This window comes from Silurus meridionalis, chromosome 27 (assembly GCF_014805685.1).
Source record: "Silurus meridionalis isolate SWU-2019-XX chromosome 27, ASM1480568v1, whole genome shotgun sequence".
Classification (NCBI taxonomy): Eukaryota; Metazoa; Chordata; class Actinopteri; order Siluriformes; family Siluridae; genus Silurus; species Silurus meridionalis.
The window spans coordinates 14,331,254-14,354,152 of record NC_060910.1 but is presented as its reverse complement, the minus strand read 5'-3'; the positions used below and the strand labels follow the sequence as shown (position 1 = coordinate 14,354,152).

General features: G+C 38.1%; 1 protein-coding gene across 1 annotated transcript; it reads left to right on the top strand.

The window, feature by feature from the left end:
• The first annotated feature begins 1,227 nt into the window (after positions 1-1,227).
• On the top strand, positions 1,228-21,195 carry ckap2l (cytoskeleton associated protein 2-like). The gene is made up of 9 exons (XM_046842139.1): positions 1,228-1,367; positions 6,671-6,737; positions 6,834-6,897; positions 12,050-13,080; positions 15,913-16,111; positions 17,667-17,822; positions 19,872-19,929; positions 20,074-20,224; positions 20,532-21,195. Exons 1-9 carry the CDS (start codon positions 1,325-1,327, stop codon positions 20,821-20,823), a joined length of 2,061 nt encoding a protein of 686 aa, XP_046698095.1. The 5' UTR covers positions 1,228-1,324; the 3' UTR covers positions 20,824-21,195.
• Positions 21,196-22,899: the final 1,704 nt, after the last annotated feature.

Below are 22,899 nucleotides of genomic sequence, written 5' to 3'. Positions count from 1 at the left end.
CGTCTAGCTGGATGGCGGCGTCCGGAACTCTGTTGCTGAGCCACGTCTCCGTGAAAACAAAGACGCAACAGTCTCTAAACTCTCGCCGTGTGGTTTGCTGGAGTCGGATGTAGTCCAGTTTATTATCCAGGGAGCAGACGTTGGAAAGAAAAATGGACGGGATAGCCGGCCGGCTAGGGTTAGCATTTAGCCTAGCACGGACACCCGCCCGCTTGCCGCGCTTCCGCTTCCTCGAACAGCGCTGAGGTCTCCTCTCCGCCACCGCATCAGGTAACACCGAGGGCTGGGGGCCTGGTCTTTGTGGCCGAGGTCGCAGCAAGCCGAGGTCGGGAAGGTTGTTGATAAGATCATCATGCAGATTGTTGGTTGCATGATGCCTGTACTGTAACAGTGTCTGGTGGTCGTACACATGAACACAGCTGACTCTGGTGTCCATGTATTGTGGAAGGTCGGGCTAAATATGGTGAAAGCACCATTTTTGGATCCGGAGAGGCCGCTGCGAGCTACTGCCGCGCCGCCATCTTGGATATCCCAAGGTGTTTAAGGCAATCATGTGCATCGTCAAAACCATCTGAATCAATAAAGTCTAGCAGATCACGCAGCGCTAATACAGCTGAATAATCTTAATGGTTACATTTTCTGTTGCTAAAAGTGTGGTTTCATTGTGCTGTCATATGTTGTGTGTATCAGGGAACTGCTAGAGTCAGTACTTATTGCTGCTTATTCACATAACACACTACAAAGAGTCAGAATTCCCATCCTTAGTTCACACTTCTGGGTTACTAAAATGTCTTTGATTTACTATATTATTTATTTTGTATATTTTATATAATTTCAATAAAAACAAATAAGCATGTGAACAGTTCTATATATTTTATAATAATCATTTATTATCTAGGATTTTGTGTTGTCCATGACTCGAAACACTAATTTATTTATTAATTTATTAATTAATTCATTTATTTATTTATTTATCTATCAATATTTGAGAAAATAAAATAAGCCTTTGTTTTCCTACCCATATTCAGAATATTCAGTGTCTTGCTCCAGGATTGGCTAGACCTGTGCGGTTGTTGCGATTAGATTGGCTAGTAGTTTCGTAGACTTCTTTACAGTCCAATCAGCTGGAGGTTTGAAAAGTCGTTGTTTTGTCGCTATACAGGCGGGTTAGAAATGACGCCTTTTCAAATCTTTGAACTGACCAATAGCGTTGAAGTGGGCGTGGACCCGCAAAAATTCAACTGTCGTTGTTTTGGTGTGTGGCGTGCAGGCGATAAGCTGCTGATCAACAATTGAGAGAAATTATAGAATCTAATCGAAGAGAATGGATATAAAGGGTGAAGGCGCGTCCAAACTTTCTCGAACAGGTGGATATGAAACTTTATTATTCGAAAAAGTGTTTGTAAACACTTTTTTTTTTTTTGAACGTGACTTTCGTTAGATCGGAGCATGGCATGCTTATACAACACACTGTGTTCGGTTTGTGATTGTTTTTGTGTAATATTGTTGATTTCAGTTGTATTGTCATGTTAATAAGTGCTTTTTAAATCCCATTATAACCATTTTAATAAGCTGAGTACTAGTCTGAGACTGGGTGAGGTCACTGGCTGCTCAGACTTAGTGGTTAAAGCATTGGACTTTAGATCAAAAGGTTGTGATTTTAAATTCCAGCCACACCAAGTTGCCACTCCTGGTCCTCTGATCAAGGCCCTGAACCCTATAGCTGTTTATAAATTAGATAAATGTACCATAAATGTGATGAAGATGAGTTTGTTGTGTAATGAAGGATTAAGCTTTTTATTTATACCCTGTGCAATGTGTTTGCAGTAATGTACAGTATTGTAAATATACTATATATTTAGTGAAGGGCTTCTTAAGCAGTTTACATCAAGAGAGAGTCTGAATGATGTGTTTATTTCACTATGAGAAACAGTGTAAAGAAAATGACCGTTATAATGCATTATTAAGGAAACTGCTCAAGCTGTTGCAAACCATCTAACAAAAACCTTATCATAATTTTATCATTTATAAAAATATAATTTTTGTCTTTAATTTTGCAAAGAAATGGTAAAATGCTATTAGTGTTGGTGGAGTTAATGCTAAAGTTTGTTTAGGAAAATAGTGTATAATGTTAGTATAATGGCATTCATTGAAAACTGTAGTAAATATGGGATTCTTAAAAATGGCAGAGTTTGGGTTTTTACTGAGCGCATTGCCTTCACAAAGAGAAAAAAAAAAAATCACAGAAAGGATCTCATAATTATGAGTTAATGACTTAATATCTCAAAATTATGAGATAAGTTGGGGCAGTCTGTGGCAGGGGAGCATTTTGGTGCATAACACCCGATCATTAATAATATTGACACACATTGATTTAAAATATTGTAAAACTTTAAGACAGCCATGTGCAGTTTTTTACTGCTCATAGTGTAACTATAGGGCTGCATAACACATTCAGAGGAAAGTGCTGTCTATCTTCCTCCAGATAAATTAAATCAGATCCCAGATGATTGGCAAGAGTTACTGTGACTGACAGGACATAATGAATCACATTCAGAATTAAGTATTTGTTATTCATTTGATGTCAGGTTGCAAATTATAACTGCTAGATACTAATTACAACAATACTAGCCAATTGTACTCTAGACTGTTATAACAGAATTAAAGTGATAACTATAAGTTTCTTCTTCTTTCGGCTGCTCCCATTAGGGGTCGCTACAGCGGATCATCCGTCTCCATACCCCCTGTCCTCTACATCTGCCTCTTTCAACCCAACTACCTGCATGTCTTCCCTCACCACATCCATAAACCTCCTCCTTGGTCTTCCTCTTTTCCTCCTTCCTGGTGGCTCCATCCTCAGCAGTCTTCTACTGATATACCCCATGTCCCTCCTCTGCACATGTCCAAACCATCCCAATCTCGCCTCCCTCACCTTGTCTACAAAACGACCAACATGCGCTGTCCCTCTAATAAACTAATTTCTAATCCTGTCCATCCTCGTCACTCCCAACGAAAACCTCAACCTCTGCTACCTCCAGCTCCACCTCCTGTCTTCTAGTCAATGCCACTGTCTCTAAACCATACAACATCACTTTCCCTTTCACTCTTGCAGATACTCTTCTATCACAAATCACTCCTGCTATCACTCTTCTCCACCCACTCCACCCTGCCTGCACTCTTTTCTTCACTTCTCTAACACACTCTCCATTACTTTGCACTGTTGACCCCAGGTACCTGAACTCCTCCACCTTCTCCACCTCTTCTCCTGCAACTGCACCACTCCACTGCCCTCCCTCTCATTCACACACATGTACTCTGGTCTTACTCCTACTGACTTTCATTCCCCTTCTCTCCAGCGCATACCTCTATCTCTCCAGGCTCTTCTCAACTTGCTCCCTACTCTCACCACAAATCACAATATCATCCACAAACATCATAGTCCACGGAGACTCCTGACTGACCTCGTCCGTCAACCTGTCCATCACCACTGCAAACAGGAATGGGCTTGACCCAGACCTTGAACCAGTCTGTTGTTCCTACTGCACACTTCACTGCTGTCACACTGTCCTCATACATGTCCTGCACCACCCTCACATACTTCTCTGACACACCTGACTTCCTCATACAATACCACATCTCCTCTCTCGGCACCCCGTCGTACGTGTTCTCTAAAGCCACAAACACACAACGCAACTCCTTCTGACCTTCTCTATACTTCTCCATCAACATTCTCAAAGCAAATAAGGCATCTGTGGTGCTCTTCCTCGGCATGAAACCATACTGTTGCTCACAGATGGTCACCTTTTCTCTCAGCCTGGCTTCCACTACTCTTTCCCATAACTTCATGGTGTGACTGATCAACTTTATTCCCCTGTAGTTACTGCAGGTCTGCACATCTCCCTTATGCTTAAAGATCGGTACACGTACACTCCTTCTACATTCCTCAGGCATCTTCTCACCTTCTAAAATCCTGTTAAACAATCTTGTTAAAAACTCCACTACCATCTAGGGATGCACCGAAATGAAAATTCTTGGCCGAAACCGAAAAAGAGAAACACCGAAAGAAATTGTGCTAATAATTATTACCAGTGCATTTATGTCTATGACTGTGTACTAAACTTACTAAAATCAAGGCATTTCAATTGCATGAATTCATATTAAAGTTTTAAAGAATAAATCAATTACAAATTATGAAAATATTTATTTATAGCACGTTGCAGCAATGCACAGGATAAAATAAATTAAAATTTAGTCTTAAATGTTTAACTTAAATGCACTCATGTGTACATTAAATAATAATGTACAGGCCCTCTGGCCTGCTGAAAGGTTGTAAATTAAATATGTTCTTTCATAAAAACAAAGTGCATTCAGAACAAGTGCAACTGCTTAAAGATACAATACAACACTATCACTGGGAAACTTCCTGCCTTTTCAAAAACCTCCACCACAGATTGAGTGCGCATGCTCGGAGGAGTTTTGCTTTTCTGTGCCGTGTTTCTCTCATATTAAGCGGTCCCCTGGTGGTCTAGTGGTTAAGATGCAGCGCTCTCACCGCTGCGACCCGGGTTCGATTCCCGGTCAGGGAACCATCCCCAGCAGACCTGGGGACACTCTCAGTGCCGTTCCCAAGCGTTAGTAAGGGCATCCAGCCGTTCCCAAGCGTTAGTAAGGGCATCCAGCGTAAAAACATGTGCCAAATCAAAACATGCGGAGGATCCGCTGTGGCGACTCCCTAACGGGAGAAGAAAGTTTCTCTCATATTCAGCATAGCGATCGGGATGTTTGGATTTCAGCTGATAAATTAAACCCGACGTGGAGAAAGTATTTGCAGACGCACCCCATCTTGAAATTTCGGCATTACATGTTTTGCAAATCGCTATCCATGGGTCTTTCTCAGATATACTGAAATACGTCCACACCGCAGACATGTTGCTTTTAGACATGCACGTGCAGGCCGCGGTTTCTGTTTGCGTCATCACAACAAACTGTTTCGGCCGTGTTTTTTCGGTGATCAAAGTCTTTCTTTTGGGCCATTTTCGGCCGAAAATTTTCGGTGGCTGAATATTCGGTGCATTCCTACTACCATCTTTCCTAAACATCTCCATGCTTCTACCGGTATGTCATCTGGTCCAACCGACTTGCCACTCTTTATCCTTCTAATTGCTGCTCTCACTGATCTTACTGATCCTATCCACTTCCTGCTTCACCATCTCCACACCATCCAACCTTCTCCTCTTTCTAATTTCCCTCATTCATCAGCTGCTCAAAATACTCCTTCCATCTTCTCAACACACTCTCCTCACTAGTCAACACAGTTCCATCTCCATCCTTTATTGCTCTAACTTGCAGCACATCCTTCCCAGCTCGGTCCCTCTGCCTGGCCAATCAGTACAAATCCTTTTCTCCTTCCTTAGTGTCCAACTTCTCATACAGCTCCTCATATGCCTTTTCCTTGGCTTTCGCCACATCCATCTTTACCTGCTGCCGTATCTCCTTGTACTCCTACCGACTTTTCTCATCACACTGTCGATCCCAATTCTGTTTTGCCAAACTCTTTCTCCTTATGCTCTCCTGCACTTTTTCATTCCACCACCAAGTCTCTTTGTCTTTTTTGTATTTTCTACCTCTTCAACACCACCGAGCTCCTGTCTGACCTCTTCCCTGAATCTCACACTACAGTCTTCCTCCTTCAGTTTCCACCATCTTATTCTTCTTCCAGTCCTCACTCTCCTCCTTTACTTGTTCACCTCTAAAACCATCCTACAGACCACCATCCGATGCTGTCTAACTACACTGTCCCCTGCCAACACCTTACAGTCTCCAATCTCCTTCAGGTTGCATCTCCTACATAGAACATAGTCCACTTGTGTGCACCTTCCTCCACTCTTATACGTCATGCATATACATGATCCTCCTTCTTCTTGAAAATAAATGTTTACCACTGTCATTTCCATCCTTTTAGCAAAATCTACCACCATCTGCCCTACCACTTCATCTAACTCACTCCAGAATATTTTCTTCTCCATCTCACACCCCACTTGTGGAGCATAAACATCAACTTCTTGTTAATCACCCTATCAGAATCTCTCTTCACCTCCACTACACTCTTACTGTACTCTTCCTTCAGAATCACACCTACACCATTTCTCTTTCCATCCACACCATGATAGAACTGTTTAAACCCACCTTTAATTTTCCTGGTCTTACTCCCTTTCCACTTGGTCTGCTGAACACACAACATATCCACCTTTCTCCTCTCCATCATATCAGCTCCCTCTCTCCCTTTACCAGTCATAGTACCAACATTTAAAGTACAACTATAAGTTTAATGAAGGAAAAACTGTTTGTGATTTAATATGTCCTAGATAAAAAAATTAATTTTCAATTAAGATGCGTACTCCTTTATATATTTATGTTTATATTATAGGAAGGATAGAACAATTAAGGTGTAGACTCGAAGGCCTAAACTGACGTATGCATTTTTATGGTCATAATTACACTGTAATCTCCTATAGCCCTCAGTCATGTGCTGAAGTGGTTATCTACATTCTTTCTCTTGTTTGAGTAAATTAACTGTGTGACATCACTTGGCATCAATAGATACTTGCACTTCTGAGTAAACCTGACATGAGATGCCAAACACGAAAACAAATTGTTTTTCGATTTACAGAATTGCGTAAGCAGAAACTTGCAGAATATCTGGCAGCAAAAGGCAGATTAAAACCCCTAAATCAGAAGTAAGTCATTATGGTTTTAAGATTTTAATCCTTAGTTTTGGGACAGTTGGTTTTAGAAATGTTTTGCTCATTTTCTTTCCTTAATTTTCTTTAAAGGCCTTATCTAAAGAACTGTGCTAGTCTGACGAAGCCCCCAGGAGTCATCCAGAAATCCCACAATGTAAGTTTATACACCACTCCATACATACCAGGAAAGTATTTTCACCTGTCCTAGAAATAAACACACTAAACAGTTTGCACTAAGAGAAACTGAATTTGGTTCATTCCAAGGTACTGCAAACGTAAGTTTTCACACAGTCATTCTGAAAATGTGTCTGATTTGGAAGATTTTTGCATTAGACAGCATGACCTAATGATATTCAGAAGTTTGGGATGAAGTAGCAGAGCCAGGTTCTACAATATATGCCATATTCAACAAAAAAGCCCTCAATAACATTTATTACTGGGGTTAGTATTGACCCCAAACATTAACATGTGTGTAGTCATGTCATATCAGCCACCAGATACATCATTAAAGAATAAGTAAAATAATAAAGCAAAAACACATTTTTGGAAAGATCTTTTTAATTTTCTAATTAGGAAATGTCATGAAATTCTATAATAATGATAAAATTTGTTAAACTATTTAAAGAGGCTTTGGGTTCATATAGACTACAATGAGAACATAGTTAAATTGATACATATTTTTACATCCCAATCAAGGCACAGATGGCCCTGTAGATATGATTCCATGTTTTATTTTATTGTGCTGTGTATTAGGTATTTCTTTATTTGTCAGTACATGTATTTTGGGAATCAAGGTGTAGTCTAGCTTCTGAAACACCCGTTAACAATTAAATGCACTTAAATAGAAATGAGAATGTTATTGCAACATCGGTCAAGTGGTTGTCATCGAATTCTTTTGGCTTATAACAGACCCACAACAGATTTGAAGCGTGTATTGCCTCATTGATGGGTCAATAGTAAGAGTCAGACTTTTTACTGCAGATGACCCCAGGGTGACCAAGGGAAGAATAATACATTTCCATTCCTGATGCCAAAATGTGGCAGTTTATTTCCTTAACTTCATTCAGATGAGAGGTTGGAAAAGCCGGTTCCTGTCAGTTGACTTAATCAAACTTGCCCCGGGTTCATGTTATTACAATTAATACATTTGTTAATAATTCCCCAGAGTTTGCTGGCATGGGGTCAGTTAAGTAATACAAACAATGAATTTAGGCCTGGTCCTTAAACTAGCCACCGCTCTAATTTTCTCTTTTTAAAAAACTGGCAAATATTACTTCCATTAGAGTCACTATTAAATGAATTTTAAAAAAAAAGAAAGAAATTCTATCAACCTTCCCTGAATAACAGCAACTATGTGATCTGCACCAGAGAACTGTGTGAGAGAGAATGAATCTGAAATAATGTCATTATTGAAACAGCTAGGTGTAAATGATGTTTAAAGGATAACTAGCAGATACATACACCCTGACCTTTAAAATAGCCCATTAACATTAGTGGTCCCTCTGTAGAATGTTGCAAGGACATGTGGTTGGAGAGGAGAAATAGAGACGGGCTGGGCTGTGTTATGGAGCTAGTATTGAGGAACTAGGTGAACACCAAGGAATTTAGTTTTTCTGAACTATATCCATGATGCCGTTGATGTTCAGCTTGGAGTAATCACTGCATCTCCTCCTAATGTCAAAACCATCTCTTTAGTTTTATCAACATTCAAAGACAGGTTTTGGCTTTGCACCAGTCTACTAAACTCTGCACTTTATCTCTGCATGCTGACTTGTCGTTCTTGCTGATGAGACCCACCATGGTCATGTCATCAGCAAGCTTGATGAGGTGATGGAAGCTGTACATTTCTACTCGGTCGTGAGTAGGCAGTTGAACATCAGGGGACTGAGCACACAGCCCTGGGGGCTTGATGTGATGGAGGTGGATGGTGATGGTGCTGTCTGCAGTCTGGCCTGCCTGAGGTTTCAGTCAAAAAGTCTGTGGTCCAGTTGCAGAGGGAGGTGTTCAGGCCCAAAAGGCTCAGTTTCCCAATTAGATGTTGAGGAATAATGGTGCTGAATGCTGAGCTGTCAATGTCAATGAATATCATTCATATGTTTGTGGCAGTATTTTCCAGATGATTGAGGAGTGGTTGGAGTGTGCAGTCAGTAAAGCGGTTAGGATGATACACAAACTGCAGTGGGTCCAGTGAGGGGGCAGCAGGCTCTTGATGTATTTCATGAGCCTCTCGATGCTCAGGAAAAGCCCATTCTACCCAAAATAACTATTGACCACTCGCTCTTACAAGCTGCCTTTAAACAATCGCCTCGTCTGGATACTAGAATCAAAGAAACTGTAATACTCTATAAATCACTTCCAATGTGGTTTTAGCCATGGAAAGAGCAGTTTAATTTAATTAATTTTTATTTGTATAACGCATTTTAACAATGAACATTCTCAACAGTACTTTACACAGGTAATGTGTTAATAAGGAATAAATAACATTGTTCTTTATAATTACAATTATTTATAATTAATTAAAGTTTGGCCCTAATGAGCGAGCCAGTGGTGACTGTGGCAAGGAAAATCCTTGATATGAGAAGGAAGAAACCTTGAGAGGAATCAGACTCAAATGCAACCTGTGAGTCAGTGTAGCAGACTGATAAAATTAGTACAGACCAAATTCCCGGACTCCCGGACATTAATTGAAAGGCTGTTTCTTAACTGTAGGGTTTATAAGAAAAAGATCTGCTCCCTGCTGTACTCTTCATTATTTGAGGTACAACAAATATTCTGCACCTTTTGATCTAAGTAAGCATGGGGGATTGTAATGGTACAGAAGTTCACTCAGAGACTGCGGCACGAGACTGTTAAGTTAATTTAAATATATGTAGTAGTATTTTATAATCAATGCGAGATTTAATTGGGAGCCAGTGTAGACTGATTAAAACGGGTGATATGCTCATATTTTCTTGCTGCTGCATTCTGGACTAACTGAAGCTTAGTTATTGCACTTACTCGAACACCCGAGTGTGTGTGCACTCGAAAGATGAAAGTCAATAATTACAGGCAGATCTTTGACTGCTGTACACACTGCTGAGACAAAAAACCATCCCGAGATGCTACATAATCAGAAAGTTTAGTTCTAGCTGCATGTGGTCCTAGCAAAAAAAACTCCTGTCTTATCTGAGAAGGAACAGAAGGAATTTATCAAGCATCTCTTATCTAAAGTCTTTTACAAACTGATGTTAGATCATCTATTTATGCTAAAATCCTACATCTGAGAATCTTTTATTAGGACGGAGCACATTTTTGCTTTTTATCTGATCCAGGAAAAAGTATATGATAAACTAAGAGCTATAGTGTTATGAAAGACCTTTACGAAATGGTTCTTAGGGCACAATCATTTTCATTTTCCTGTTTAATAGACATTTCAATCTATAAATAGGAAAATCCTGCACAAGAACTGTATCTATACGTATTTCAGTTTCTGCCTCCAGCAATTACTTCTTCATTATCCAGAGCTTTTCATGAAAATAGACCCCATTATAGTTGGTAAAGGTAGAAAAGTTATTAGGCTTTCTCTTTGTTAATACAATGACTTTTATTTTACATTTGAAAACCTAAAAGACCTCCTATTCTTAATCTCTTTAAAATGTGATAGATTTGATATAGGCCGTTTAAAATTAACTCACATATATGCATAATTATTTATGTTCCGCAAGACCCTTCTCTTTATTAAACATTTTTTATTTTTCTCTCTAGTTTTAATGTCAGTAAACAACACTTATCTAGTAAGCTCTCTTAAGTACTTAAGCCATCAACAGCAAAGGTCTTAAAATTGCTTCTATATTTAAATGTAAAACATCTTTATAAGTACAACTGCTGTATTCTTTATTTTCATATATTATATAAATTATTTAATCTATGTAACTCACACTTGAGGTACTCAGTTTTTGGCATGAAGATGGCTCAGATGGCATTTTGGCATGACTCGGATGTTGACCTGTCATTAAAACTACACTGCTACTACTGACTGCAGATTTGTTATTTGTGACACAACTGGAAACAAACTAGTCTAATCCAGCACTGAGAGTCTAAGAACCGGACGAACGTCATGCAGACGAACGTCAACCATTTCTGGTACATGCAGTCATGACAGAAACATACCTGTTCAAGCTGGTTTGAAAATGCTTAGTTTCATCAGTTAATGAACCATCCACGATCATAACTTAAACTGCACCCAACTTAAGAATTAATTTCCTAACAAGTAATTTTCAGACATGCAGGAACATGAGTAGAATGTTTTTGTTTTTTTTACTATTGGATTTTCAAGACGTGTAAAAAAATGTATTTATGAATAATTAAATTTCTATCCTCCTTGATAAATTGCGTATATGGGTAGTTATAATTCTAGACATTTTTATAGCCTAGAATTTTATAACCTAGTTTTTTATCTACATATTTTACCTACATATGTTTTTGCTAGGGATGCACCGAAATGAAAATTCTTGGCCGAAACCGAAAAAGAGAACATAGAAGCATATCAAATGTTTAGACAGATGAAATGTACCATTTTAAGAAAAAAATAAGGTAATGTTTAATTTGATGGCCGCAACACATCTTGGGACACGGCGATGAGACCAGTTGCTGTTGTAGGAAGAAGGATGTTGTCTAACTCATGTCTGATACAGGATTCTTGCTACTACTTCAGCACCCAGACTATAAAATCATGTTGTTGTCTATTACAACAACATGATTTTATAGTATGGGTGCTGAAGTAGTAGCAATAATAGTTTAGCATTGTCTTTTTAAAATATGTAAGATCATCTATGGTAAAAAGTCTTTGTCTGGTTTGAAGCATATGTTGCGCTGAAACCTGCATATACCTTTCAGCATTGATGGTGTAATGCAATAATGTGCACTCATACCATCAGAGACAGAAGCTTTTGTACTGAGCACTGATTACAGTCTGGAGGTTATGGCATCCATGAATTCCAAAAAGACTTTCTAATTTTGATTTGTTAAATTTAAAATGAGCTTTGGCTAAGAAAAAACAACAGTGTTTCTGGACCATGTTCACATATGGCTTCATTTAATAATATACCTTTAGTCTGCATTTGTGCATGACGAGGTGAAACGGGGTTTAGACTTTTTTTAATTCAGGTTGTGCTTGTAAAGCTTATCAAAGTTTTAACCACTGTGAAATGCATATTCAGAAAGTACGTACTGAATACTATACACTTTTATTGCAACTTTTTAAACTGCTTGATATAGCAGTAGGTTCTTTAATAGACATTTTACTTTTCCCCTTTTTTCCCCTTTAGTCTGAAAGAGGAAAGGAGAACTCAGTCCCCAGTTCCACGGGTGGCAAAAAAGAAGTATCAAAAGGAAATGCACATGCAGAAAATAACAAACATTTGATACCCTTCAGCAAAGCTCCTACTCTTAATATTCCACGTTTACCAGTCAAATCCACTCTTTCCCAAACATCCTCTGAACAGGCAAGAACACGCTGCCAAGAAACCGCTCATGCAGTAAAAAATCCTACTTTTAAAGTACAACACACTAAACCAGGTTTACACAGAAATGTCATGGCTCCCAAGCAAGACAAAACTGTTAAGAAGGGTCCAGCACCTGAGCCTAGCCAGGCGCAACCTTTTCACAGGTCTTCTATAAATGCGCATACAAGCATCAAAACAGATTTTCTCAGAAGGAATTTAGTCAAACGTTCAGAAAAGGTAGTGCACAAATCTCAGGTCAAATGTCTCACAAATAAAGAATACCGAGCCAACACTGTTCCCAGCTGTACAGACTCAAAATCTTTAATTAGTAAACAGGCCACAGTGGTGCTGAAGTCTTCTAAGGAAACTAACAATTTAAATAAAACACAAAACAATCTGAGAAAACCATTGAACAGCAATCCATTAACAGAGCCAGATGCATCAGTAAAGAAACAAACTAAATCCCAAGACAAGCAAGCATTAAACAAGTTAGGAAATAAACCAGGGTTTACTTGCACACAAAAAAGTCTTCCAATCACAGGCAAGCAAAAATCATCTCTCTTGTCTGCATTTTCTAAAACTGAAGATGCACCAAAATCCACCAGTGCACCAGTGGCAGGTTTTAAAAAAGCAGCCCCAACTCAACAGCGCCAGTGTACCACATTTAAACTTCCAATCAAACCCACTGTTCAAGCCCCGGTACCACAAACACGCCTAAGCAAGATGTCCAGTCTGACCAAGGTGCCTGTGCAGCCGAAGACTCCCAAGTCAACATTTAATCCTGGAACTGATGGTGTCAGGACTGTCCCCTTGGATGGAAGAAAAAAATCAACTTTGGCTCAAGAAGAGAGATTGTGAGTTGAAGTTTTGATACTGACTATGATATATGACATTAATGATGTATGGCATATTACTGGGCTATGAGGTATTCATTATTTTCACGTTTCACATTTTTTGTCTCTTTATATTTTAATCTAAATAGAGTTTGTCATGTTATGTTGAATTATTATTTTTATTTTTTTTTTAACAGTGTTTTAGATAGGGGTGTAATGGTACATGACTTTCGGTTCAGTACACGTGTGCGGAAGGCAATCCTTTCTACATGCGGAACATAGTTATACTCTGAGTTCTCTCAGTTACTTTTCAAGTGGCAGACCACAAGTTTGTTTAGTCTCTGGCTTGCATTTTGAGAACATTTTTAAAAATGATCAAACTTGAAAACATACACAACAATGCAAGGGGTATAGCGGCTGGTTATTGGCTAACCAAGAATTTTTCTTAAAGTTAGAAAGTCCTGACACTTTCGGAAGGAATGAAGAAAGATTCCCTAAAGTATGATGAAATACGTAGAACAGTTATGTGCAGTGCATCAGGAACGTATTCACAGCGCTTAACTTTTTCCACATTTTGTTGTTACAGCCTTATTCCAAAATGGATTAAATTCATTATTTTCCTTAGAATTCTACAAACAATACCCTATAATAACAACATGAAAGAGTTTTGTTTTAAATCTTATTAAAAAAAAAAAAAAAAAACCCTGAAAAAGTCACGTGTACATAAGTATTCACAGCCTTTGCTCAATACTTTGTTGAAGCACCTTTGGCACCAAATAAAGCCTTAAGCATTTTGAGTATGATGCTATAACAGGGGTGGCCTACCAGTCAGAGACCAAGAGCCACAGTTTTTACTGTGTTAACGCAAAGAGCCACAATCATACACATGGGCACACATGAACATCACCCATTCCTTCCTCTTACACTGTCAGTTCAACCAAGTCCACAATCAAAAATATCATTATTTACAATAGCGTTTTTCTTTTACTATGCATGTTGCTTAGGGGGACTTCTGGCATTTCAGGTCAGAGTGCAACTGTGATTCAATAGCCGTGTTAATATCCGATAATATCCCACTCTGTTAAAAACGTCCTGTGTTCAGGTATGTTAATATTTTCATTTTACTGTGCATTTTATCCTGCCATTTTGAGAGCGAACTTGACAGAAACCGTTTACTTAAAATCACACTTACACTCTCGTGGTTTTGGATACCCTTCCGCAGCGTCCGCCCGTCTCACTTGCGGATCAGCATGCCTTTCCTTGGCACCCGCCTGGCACGCCTTCCTCTCGACATCTGCCCGAGCACACTTGCGGACTGGCACGCCTTTCGCTTTGCCATCCACCTGCGCCCAGTCACTGTTCGGAGACCCTTACGCTCACCTCCGCTTGGTGGCTCTCTTTCCCTGAGGCTGGTGTCCTTCTCTTAGTTATTAGCGTCGCTGGACTCAAACAGAGCGCACTGATTAGTCTCATCAGCTACAGGTGAAGTGTTACTGCTGGTTTCGTCTGGCTCTGCCCTCTACTCACAAACCGCTGCCATGCTTGGCACACATATTTTTGGGCAGTTTCTCTCATCTTTCTCTCTTCTTTGCAGAACATTTTAAGTTCCACCAGGTTGGATGGGGAGCGTGGGTGCCCAGTAATTTTCAGTTCTCGTGTTCAAGTTCACAGAGTCGTCCTGTAGCCATTTTTTTTGGTATCTTGGCTGTGTGTTTAGGGTCATTTTACTGGTGGAAGATTAACCGTTGCCCCAGTCTGAGGTCCAGAGCACTCTGGAGCAGGTTTTCATCAAGGATGTCTCTGTACATTGCTACATTTCATCTTTCCCTCGATCCTGACTAGTATCCCCGTTCCTGATGCTGAAAAACATCCCCACATCATGATGCTGCCACCATCATGATTCACTTTAGTGATGGTATTGGCCAGGTGATGAACACTGCTTGGTTTCCTCCAGACAAATTCAATATTTGTTTCTCATGGTTTGAATGTCATTCAGGTGCATTTTGGCAAATTACAGGCGGCCTGTCATGTGGCTTTTACTGAGAAATTGCTTCCGTCTGGCCACTCTACTATACAGGCCTGATTGGTGAAGTGCTACAGAGATGGTTGTTTTCTGGAAGGTTCTCATCTCTCCACAGAGAAACACTGAAGCTCTTGGTTCTTGGTCACCTCCCTGACTAAGGCCCTTCTCCCTCGATCACTCAGTTTGGCCAGATCGGCCCTCTCTAGGAAGAGTCCTGGTGGTTCCAAACATCTTCCATTTATGGATGATGGAGACCACTGTGCTCACTGGGACCTTTAGAGCTGGGGAAGTTTTTCTGTACTCTTCCCCAGATTTGTGCCTTGATACAATCCTGTCTCTGAGGTCTACAGACAATTCCTTGGGCTTCATGGTTTGGTTTGTGCTCTGACATGCACTGTTAACTGTAAAACACATACAAAAAACATACACAACAATACCAGGGTTATAAAAGTTAGCTCAGTGTCACTCCATACCGGTAATAATATTTGTTTTGGTATGCATGAAAACGCTATAGAATCCATGTTTTATGTTTAGTTTTATGTCTAGCTTCAAGAATTTCTTCTAAAAGGAGAAAATACTGACAATTCTACATATAGAGGAAGTGAATGAATGAACTATACTAGAAAATTCATTATTTATTGTCATTATTTATTATTATTAAAACACACATTTAGAAATACATCTGTATTATCATGCAAGAAATCTACATTGTAACTTATGAAAGAGAACTATTTAATTTTTTTATCACAATATTAGAATTTTAATGATATTAGTTTTGGACTAAGCTTTAATATGTTGTTATACATTCCCAAACTACTTGTCTTGAACAGGCGTAAACTTAAAGAGTGGCGAGAGGCAAAAGGCATCACGTATAAACGGCCACCAATGCCTGTACAGCCAACAAGAAGGCAGACGACCACTGTTCCTCCACAGGGATACTGGAGTACAATGGAACAGGAAGATGAAGTCCAAGGCTTTGTCTGTGCTGTTGACCAGTCCCTAAATGACTGCATCAAACTACTTCAGCAGGTAGCTAAATAACCATGCTTTTGCTTTTTGTTTTTGGTATGCTTTTTAGATTTAAAATGCATTTTAAAACTAGTTGACATGCTATGAAACTAAAGCTGGCATCATTGAAAGAATCAAAGCTGTCTGACCAGTAAGAGGCTACAGTACTAAGCTGTATTACTGTAAAATCCCAGAAACATCCTGTCCATATTAGAGTAAAATACACTGATTTAGCACAATCCTTGTTTGTGAAACCTTGTGTTTTTTTTTTTTTTTTTTTTTTTAATAAATAAACACAACAATGGCCTGTTCTTTTCCATATTTACTGACATTCCTGATCTGTAGTGAAAGTTAAATAATCAGTTTTCACTTTTCCTCCCATAGCAGCTCATTACATTACAGCTCATTTCATTACTGCAAATTGTGTTTTATTAGCATTGCAATGAATTTAAAACAGAACACTAACATGTCTAATATTAGCTATATGAGTGATATTCTAACCTGTTAGCCTTCGCCACAGCTTTTGGGACTCTCAGCTGAAAATGCGCTACCTAACTTTAAATGTTAACAGTTCCTGATAAAAGTGGGCTACATAAACAATTTAAATATTTAAAAAAAGACACTTTGAGCTTTACTGTCCATTAAGACGTATTATAAGTTAATATTGCTCAAAAAGATAAGTTATAAAGTTATAGATGATGTGGTACCGTGAATATAAATTTCCTGAATTGAACATTATTTTTATTTCATATATAAATACATGAATGCAGTCCTGGAGCAATCCAGAACAGTGCAGACAAGCTATTGTTTTACAGTCATGACCATTCATATTGATGTGCAGCCATTCCTTATCTAAAATATTCACACACACACGCACATAAACACACTTTTCAAGCATTTCTCTTATAAAATCAAATGGGCAATAAAACCCATAACATCATATAAAACTGTAAAGGGAGATATGTTGTTACTTACAATTGTAAAATAGGCACAGATGTTTTATCCCCATGCAGATCTCCAAGTTGCTGTTATTACTCCGCCCCAAAAATATTTTTATCATCGCTGCTTTGTGCAAAGCTCCTATAAAACAATTTTTTGACTGTCCATTTTTTTTCTTTTTTTTGTAAACAAAGTCCAGTTACCACGAGCTGGAAACAGCTGTTTGTGCAGAACTGAGTGCTGCATCCGCTTTCTGGATGCACTTTGAGAAGAAACCTTGGGCCCTAACCTTTATGTGGATGTTACTTTGACATGGGCCACATGAGAAGTACACTCCTCCATGGCAAAAGCATTCGTAATGCAAGTGACCTCTTTTAGCAGTATAATGTTCAGGAATGGTTTGAGGAATATTCAAGATTGGTTGTTTAACCTTCACAAATTCCCTAGATCTCAATCTGATTAATCATCTTTGTTATGTGCTGAACAAACCAATCGGATCCATTAAGGCCTCACCTTACAATGTACAAGAAGTTCTAAAGGAAGTTTGTCTAATTCACCAAACAAATGATTGCAAAATTTAAATTTGATTCACATGAACATTGAGTCATTAGTTTTATCTTTATGTGCTTCCTAACAGGGCTGTCCTGTAGACCAGGTGAGAGATGTTCTGTCTCGGGTACCAATGGCACAAAAATTTGCAAAATACTGGATTTGCCAGGTGCGCTTGTTGGAGCAAGAGGGGAACTTTGATGTACTGTCCACATTTGAAGAGGCTGTTCGTATAGTTAGAGAGGTATGTGGTGTTCATTTCATCCCCACACACTTTTTTTTTTTTTTTTACTGATTACTATGCACTTTCTGGGGTTTTTTTCTTCAACAATAAAAGAGTCAGAAATGTCTTTCATGTCTCTGATAAGCATAGAAGATTTTAAATTAAGAGAAGTAAAAAGGAAATAAGAAGTGTCATCTGAAATTGACTTGTTTTATATTAAGAAAGATGATAAAGATTTTAATGTTGTTAGATTGTAGTCTCAAGTGCATATATTAAAGCAATGTTTTTATTTCTAAACTGTGCTTAACAAGAGGTTTGAGCAAGGTGTGAAGCAATAAACACACAGACACACCCAGATCATTTCCCTCAATCCCTTTGTTTGGGTTTGGACTATGGAACTATAAAAATGAATATATATAACTATTTATTTATTTATTTTTTTTAATTTTTTTTTTTTTTTAAACATACTCTGTACTCTCATACTGAGGCAATGGGGAAATTATACACTTAATAGAAATACATGCATTCAAAAAAATTAGAAATTCTTTATCAACAACTTTATTAAAAATAAAACAATAGATGTAAATTTCCATATTCACTAGGAGTGTACAATATCACTCCATATACAATTTAGACCTTTTAAAATAATTACTGCTGTAATGATTTTGATGACGTGTCAAGTTTGCAACCTAGTGAACCAGTTTAAATTTTTTTATTGTTTGAGACTTTTGTGCATTGCTCTGGATAAGTTCGTCTGCTAAATGCCATAAAATGTAGTGAATTTGTGTCCTTGCAGACTATGAGAAGGAAAATGTTAATCTTATCACAGGCATAAGCTTTTACAGTTCACTCTTCAGATTTGGCAGAATTTTGATTAGACCCTATTTCTTTGGTCAGATAAACAGTTTGTTTTATGAAGCGACCATTCTATGATTCATATAGAAAAGAACATAATCCCTATTTTTAAGTGTTTGGGGGACCATGAGATTTGAAATGAAAACTTTGGTCTTCCTGCTGCTGTCCAAATGCACACCAAATATTGCACACAAGATCAAGCATTAAAGGCAGGTCACACACACTACTAATATCTTTCACATTTCCTTGAATTAAAATATGACAAGAGGTGACAAAGGTCAACTCCTACTTACTCTCATTTATTTGCTTAAGTTACATTTATAAGGTATTTGAGAAATATTTCATAACTTTGATTGTACTTTTGTTTATATGCAAACAAGGGAATTTAATGGAATGAAGATTTAGTTCGACCAAACAGTGAAAAAGTTAATAATGTGAATAATGGCTGTGGTTCTCTGGAGTCCCAAAGCTTTGGAAACGGCTTTATAACCTTTTCCAGACTGATAGATCTCAATTACTTTCTTTCTCATTTGTTTCTGATTTTCTTTGGATCTCGGCATGATGTCTAGCTCTTGAGGATCTTTTGGTCTACTTCACTTTGTCAGGCAGGTTCTAATTAAAATATTTCTTGATTGTAAACAGGTGTGGCAGTAATCAGGCCTGTTTGTGGTGAGAGAAGATGAATTCGGGTGTGATAAACCACAGTTTTAACAGGGGGGCAAACACTTTTTTACACAGGGCCATGTAGTTTTGGATTTAGTTTTACCTCAATAATAAAATTCTTCATTTAAAAACTGCATGTTGTGTGTGTTATCTTTTACTAATATTTAAATTAGTTTAATGATCTGAAACATTGAGGTGTGAAAAACATGCAAAAGAAATCAGGAAGGGGGCAAACACTTTTTCACACCAATGTATATAAATGTATGGATGCTAAACTTTATTTTCTATGAAAATCCTCTAAAAATTTGACATCTTGTCAGTTTCTCTAGCTGAAATGCCATGCCATGGTAATTGGATAATTATTTTGTGGGTGTGGGTGTGTGTGTAATCATCATTGCATCATCTATCACTCAGATAAATAAACCAAAGCAATGACTGTTAAAAGACTTCTGTTACCTTTATGAATCCTGATATGCTTCTTTAAATCTACATTTTAGTTACCTATCCAACAGAAGTGCCCTGTCTAACTAACAATTTATTTTATTTTTACAGCCAGTTGATGAACTGCGCTCTGTGGTATTCGAGATCCTTAAAAAGAAAGAAGCAAAAGGTAAAAAATAAATAAAAAATGGCTCTTCATCTTTCATTATTTTTGTTTTCAAGTTGTATATGGTGGAATACCAGAAAAAAAATCTGAATAGTTGAAATGAATGCATTGATATAGTGCGAGTAATCATCTTGCCCGCGTTTTTAGGCTCATCATCAGAGAGAGAGAATGATGTCAGCAGTGATGAAGATAGGGAACACAGTTTCAACACGTGCACCCCTAAACCCGTCGGCGCCCTGATTCGTGGAGAGAAAAGAGACTCGTCTGTAATAAAATACAAGATCACAGCTACTCCTGGGTATATGATCATTCTTTTACTGTATATAACTGTATATTTATTTCAATTACAGCAATAAATACCACTGACCAATATTTATTGTTTATATTTTTGCAGATAAATTAACATATGTCCATATAGTCAACATATGTGACTACATTAATGCATTAGCTCTGTTGCATAAGATTTTTAACATATTATACTTTTAAACATTTATGTCCAGCATAAGTTACATATATATTTATTTGTAATAATGAGTAATAAGTGATCAGACATGCAAAAGTACCAGGAAATGAAAGGTGCTGAAATATACACCTAATTGTTTTAGTGGGAAAAGGAGCCAGCAGAGGCCTGGGCGAGTTAATGGCCAGGAAGTTCGTTTCTTCACTCCAGTGCGTCGTTCCTTACGTATCCAGAAAACAGCCTCCCGTTACCCAGCAGTGCTGCAGGAGCACGACCACTGTGTGACCTCTTTTCATGATCTCTTGGCTGAAAGCGAAGGCCAAAGTGAGATCCCAACTACAGCAGAAACACATACCTCTCCACTCTACGTGTACCGAGAGAACGATGCCCTGAAGGAGCAAGTGCAGATCCAACTGGTTTATGATGATGCACAGTGATGAAAATGATAGATGTCAAGATTTGTTTAGAGAAACAATTTTCTCTCTAAATGTTTTGTTTATTTTTTCAGTTGCATTACTACACTTTCACTGGGCAATGAAAGTGAAATACATATTTTCAGTCTGATCCAAGAAAAATAAATGTGGGAACTTGACTCATAGCTGCTTGTGCAGGCTGGTAGTGCTCGAAGCAGTAGTGACGTTTTCTAATATATTTTTTTTCATATCTTTCATATGGGATAATGATGATATCATTGTAAATTTTGTGAAAGTAAAAATGAACCTTTTTTATTTGGATATTACATCATAGGCACGTCTCTGTTTAGTCCTATATGTTTTGTTTTTTTCATTAAAAGTTTTTTCATGGCTTCATCTTAATATTAAAAAACATTTTATGCGATAGTAACATGGCAGTATTACTCTGTAGATTGTATTTGGGGGGAAAAAAAACAGAAATAAAAAACAAATCAAAGGATTTAGCAGAATTAAAAACACACACAGTGCGTGCCACCAGGAAAAGAAAGAAACTGATGTTACATGCCCACAAAAGACATACCTGAAGCAGCATTAGTAAATCATTAGTATCAGGAGTCTCTCCTGAAGAACCAGATGCAGGAGTTTTATATTGGTGGCTCTGATATGCTACTTTTGGTGTAATTTTTATTGATGTATTTATAATGTTTTGCTTTAGAATTCTATACATTTTTTTTTGTGGTAATCAGTCTAAATTCTGATAATTGTATTCTATTATGTTTATAATTTTTGTCTTAACCACATAGTGGTGTGAAAAAGTGTGCCACAGCATCTCAACAGGATTCAGGTCAGGACTTTGACTAGGCCCCTCCAAAGTCTTCATTTTGTTTTTCTACAGCCATTCAGAGGTGGACTTGCTGGTGTGTTTTGGATCATTGTTCTGCTGCAAAACCCAAGTTCACTTCAGCTTGAGGTCACGAGCAGATGGCCGGACATTGTCCTTTAGGATTTTTTGGTGACCAGCAGAATTCATGGTTCCATTTATCACAGCAAGTCTTCCAGGTCCTGAAGCAGCAAAACAGCCCCAGACCATCACACTCCCACCACCACATTTCACTGTTGGTATGATGTTCTTTTTCTGAAATGCGGTGTTACTTTTACACCAGACATAATGGGGGACACACACTTTCCAAAAAGTTCAACTTTTGTTTCGTCAGTGTACAGTATTGAGTATTTTCCCAAAAGTCTTGGGGCTCATCAAGATGTTTTCTGGCAAAATTGAGACAACCCTTATGCAGACTATTTTTGCCGTCCCTTTCTAATGGTGGAGTCTTAAACATTGACCTTAATTAAGGCAAGTAAGGCCTGCAGTTTTTTGGAACATGTTATGGGGTCTTTGTTAGCTTTTGGATGAGTCGTCACTGTGCTCTTGGGGTAATTTTAGTCGGCTGGCCACTCCTGGGAAGTTTCTCCACTCTTCCATGTTTTTGCCATTTGTGAATAATGGCTCTCACTGTGGTTTGCTGGAGTCCCAAAGCTTTAGAAATGGCTTCATAACCTTTTCCTTGATAGATCTCAGTTACTTTCTTTCTCATTTGTTTCTTCATCTCTGCATGATGTCTAGCTTTTGCGGATCTTTTGGTTGACTTCACTTTGTCAGGCAGGTCATATTTAAGAGATTTCTTGATTGTGAACTGGTGTGGCAGTAATCAGACCTGGGTGTGGCTAGAGAAATTTAACTCAGGTGTGATAAACCACAGTTTTAACAGGGGACAAACACTTTTACACACAGGGCCATGTAGTTTTGTATTTAATTTTCCCTCAATAATAAAAACCTTCATTTAAAAACTGCCTGTTGTGTTCACTTGCGTGTAACAAACATGCAAAAATATCAAGAAATCAGAAAGGGGCAAACACTTTTTCACACCACTGTATAGTTGAAGTCTCCATAAATCCACAGTGAAATATTTATACTTGCATTTTTCACTGTTGCCCAGCTTAGGATGGCATCCCTTTAAGGGTTCTTCCAAATATCATCTGTCTCATCTTGCTTGCACATTAGGGATGTTTATTCATTTTAAATGTATATCCTTATATATTTCT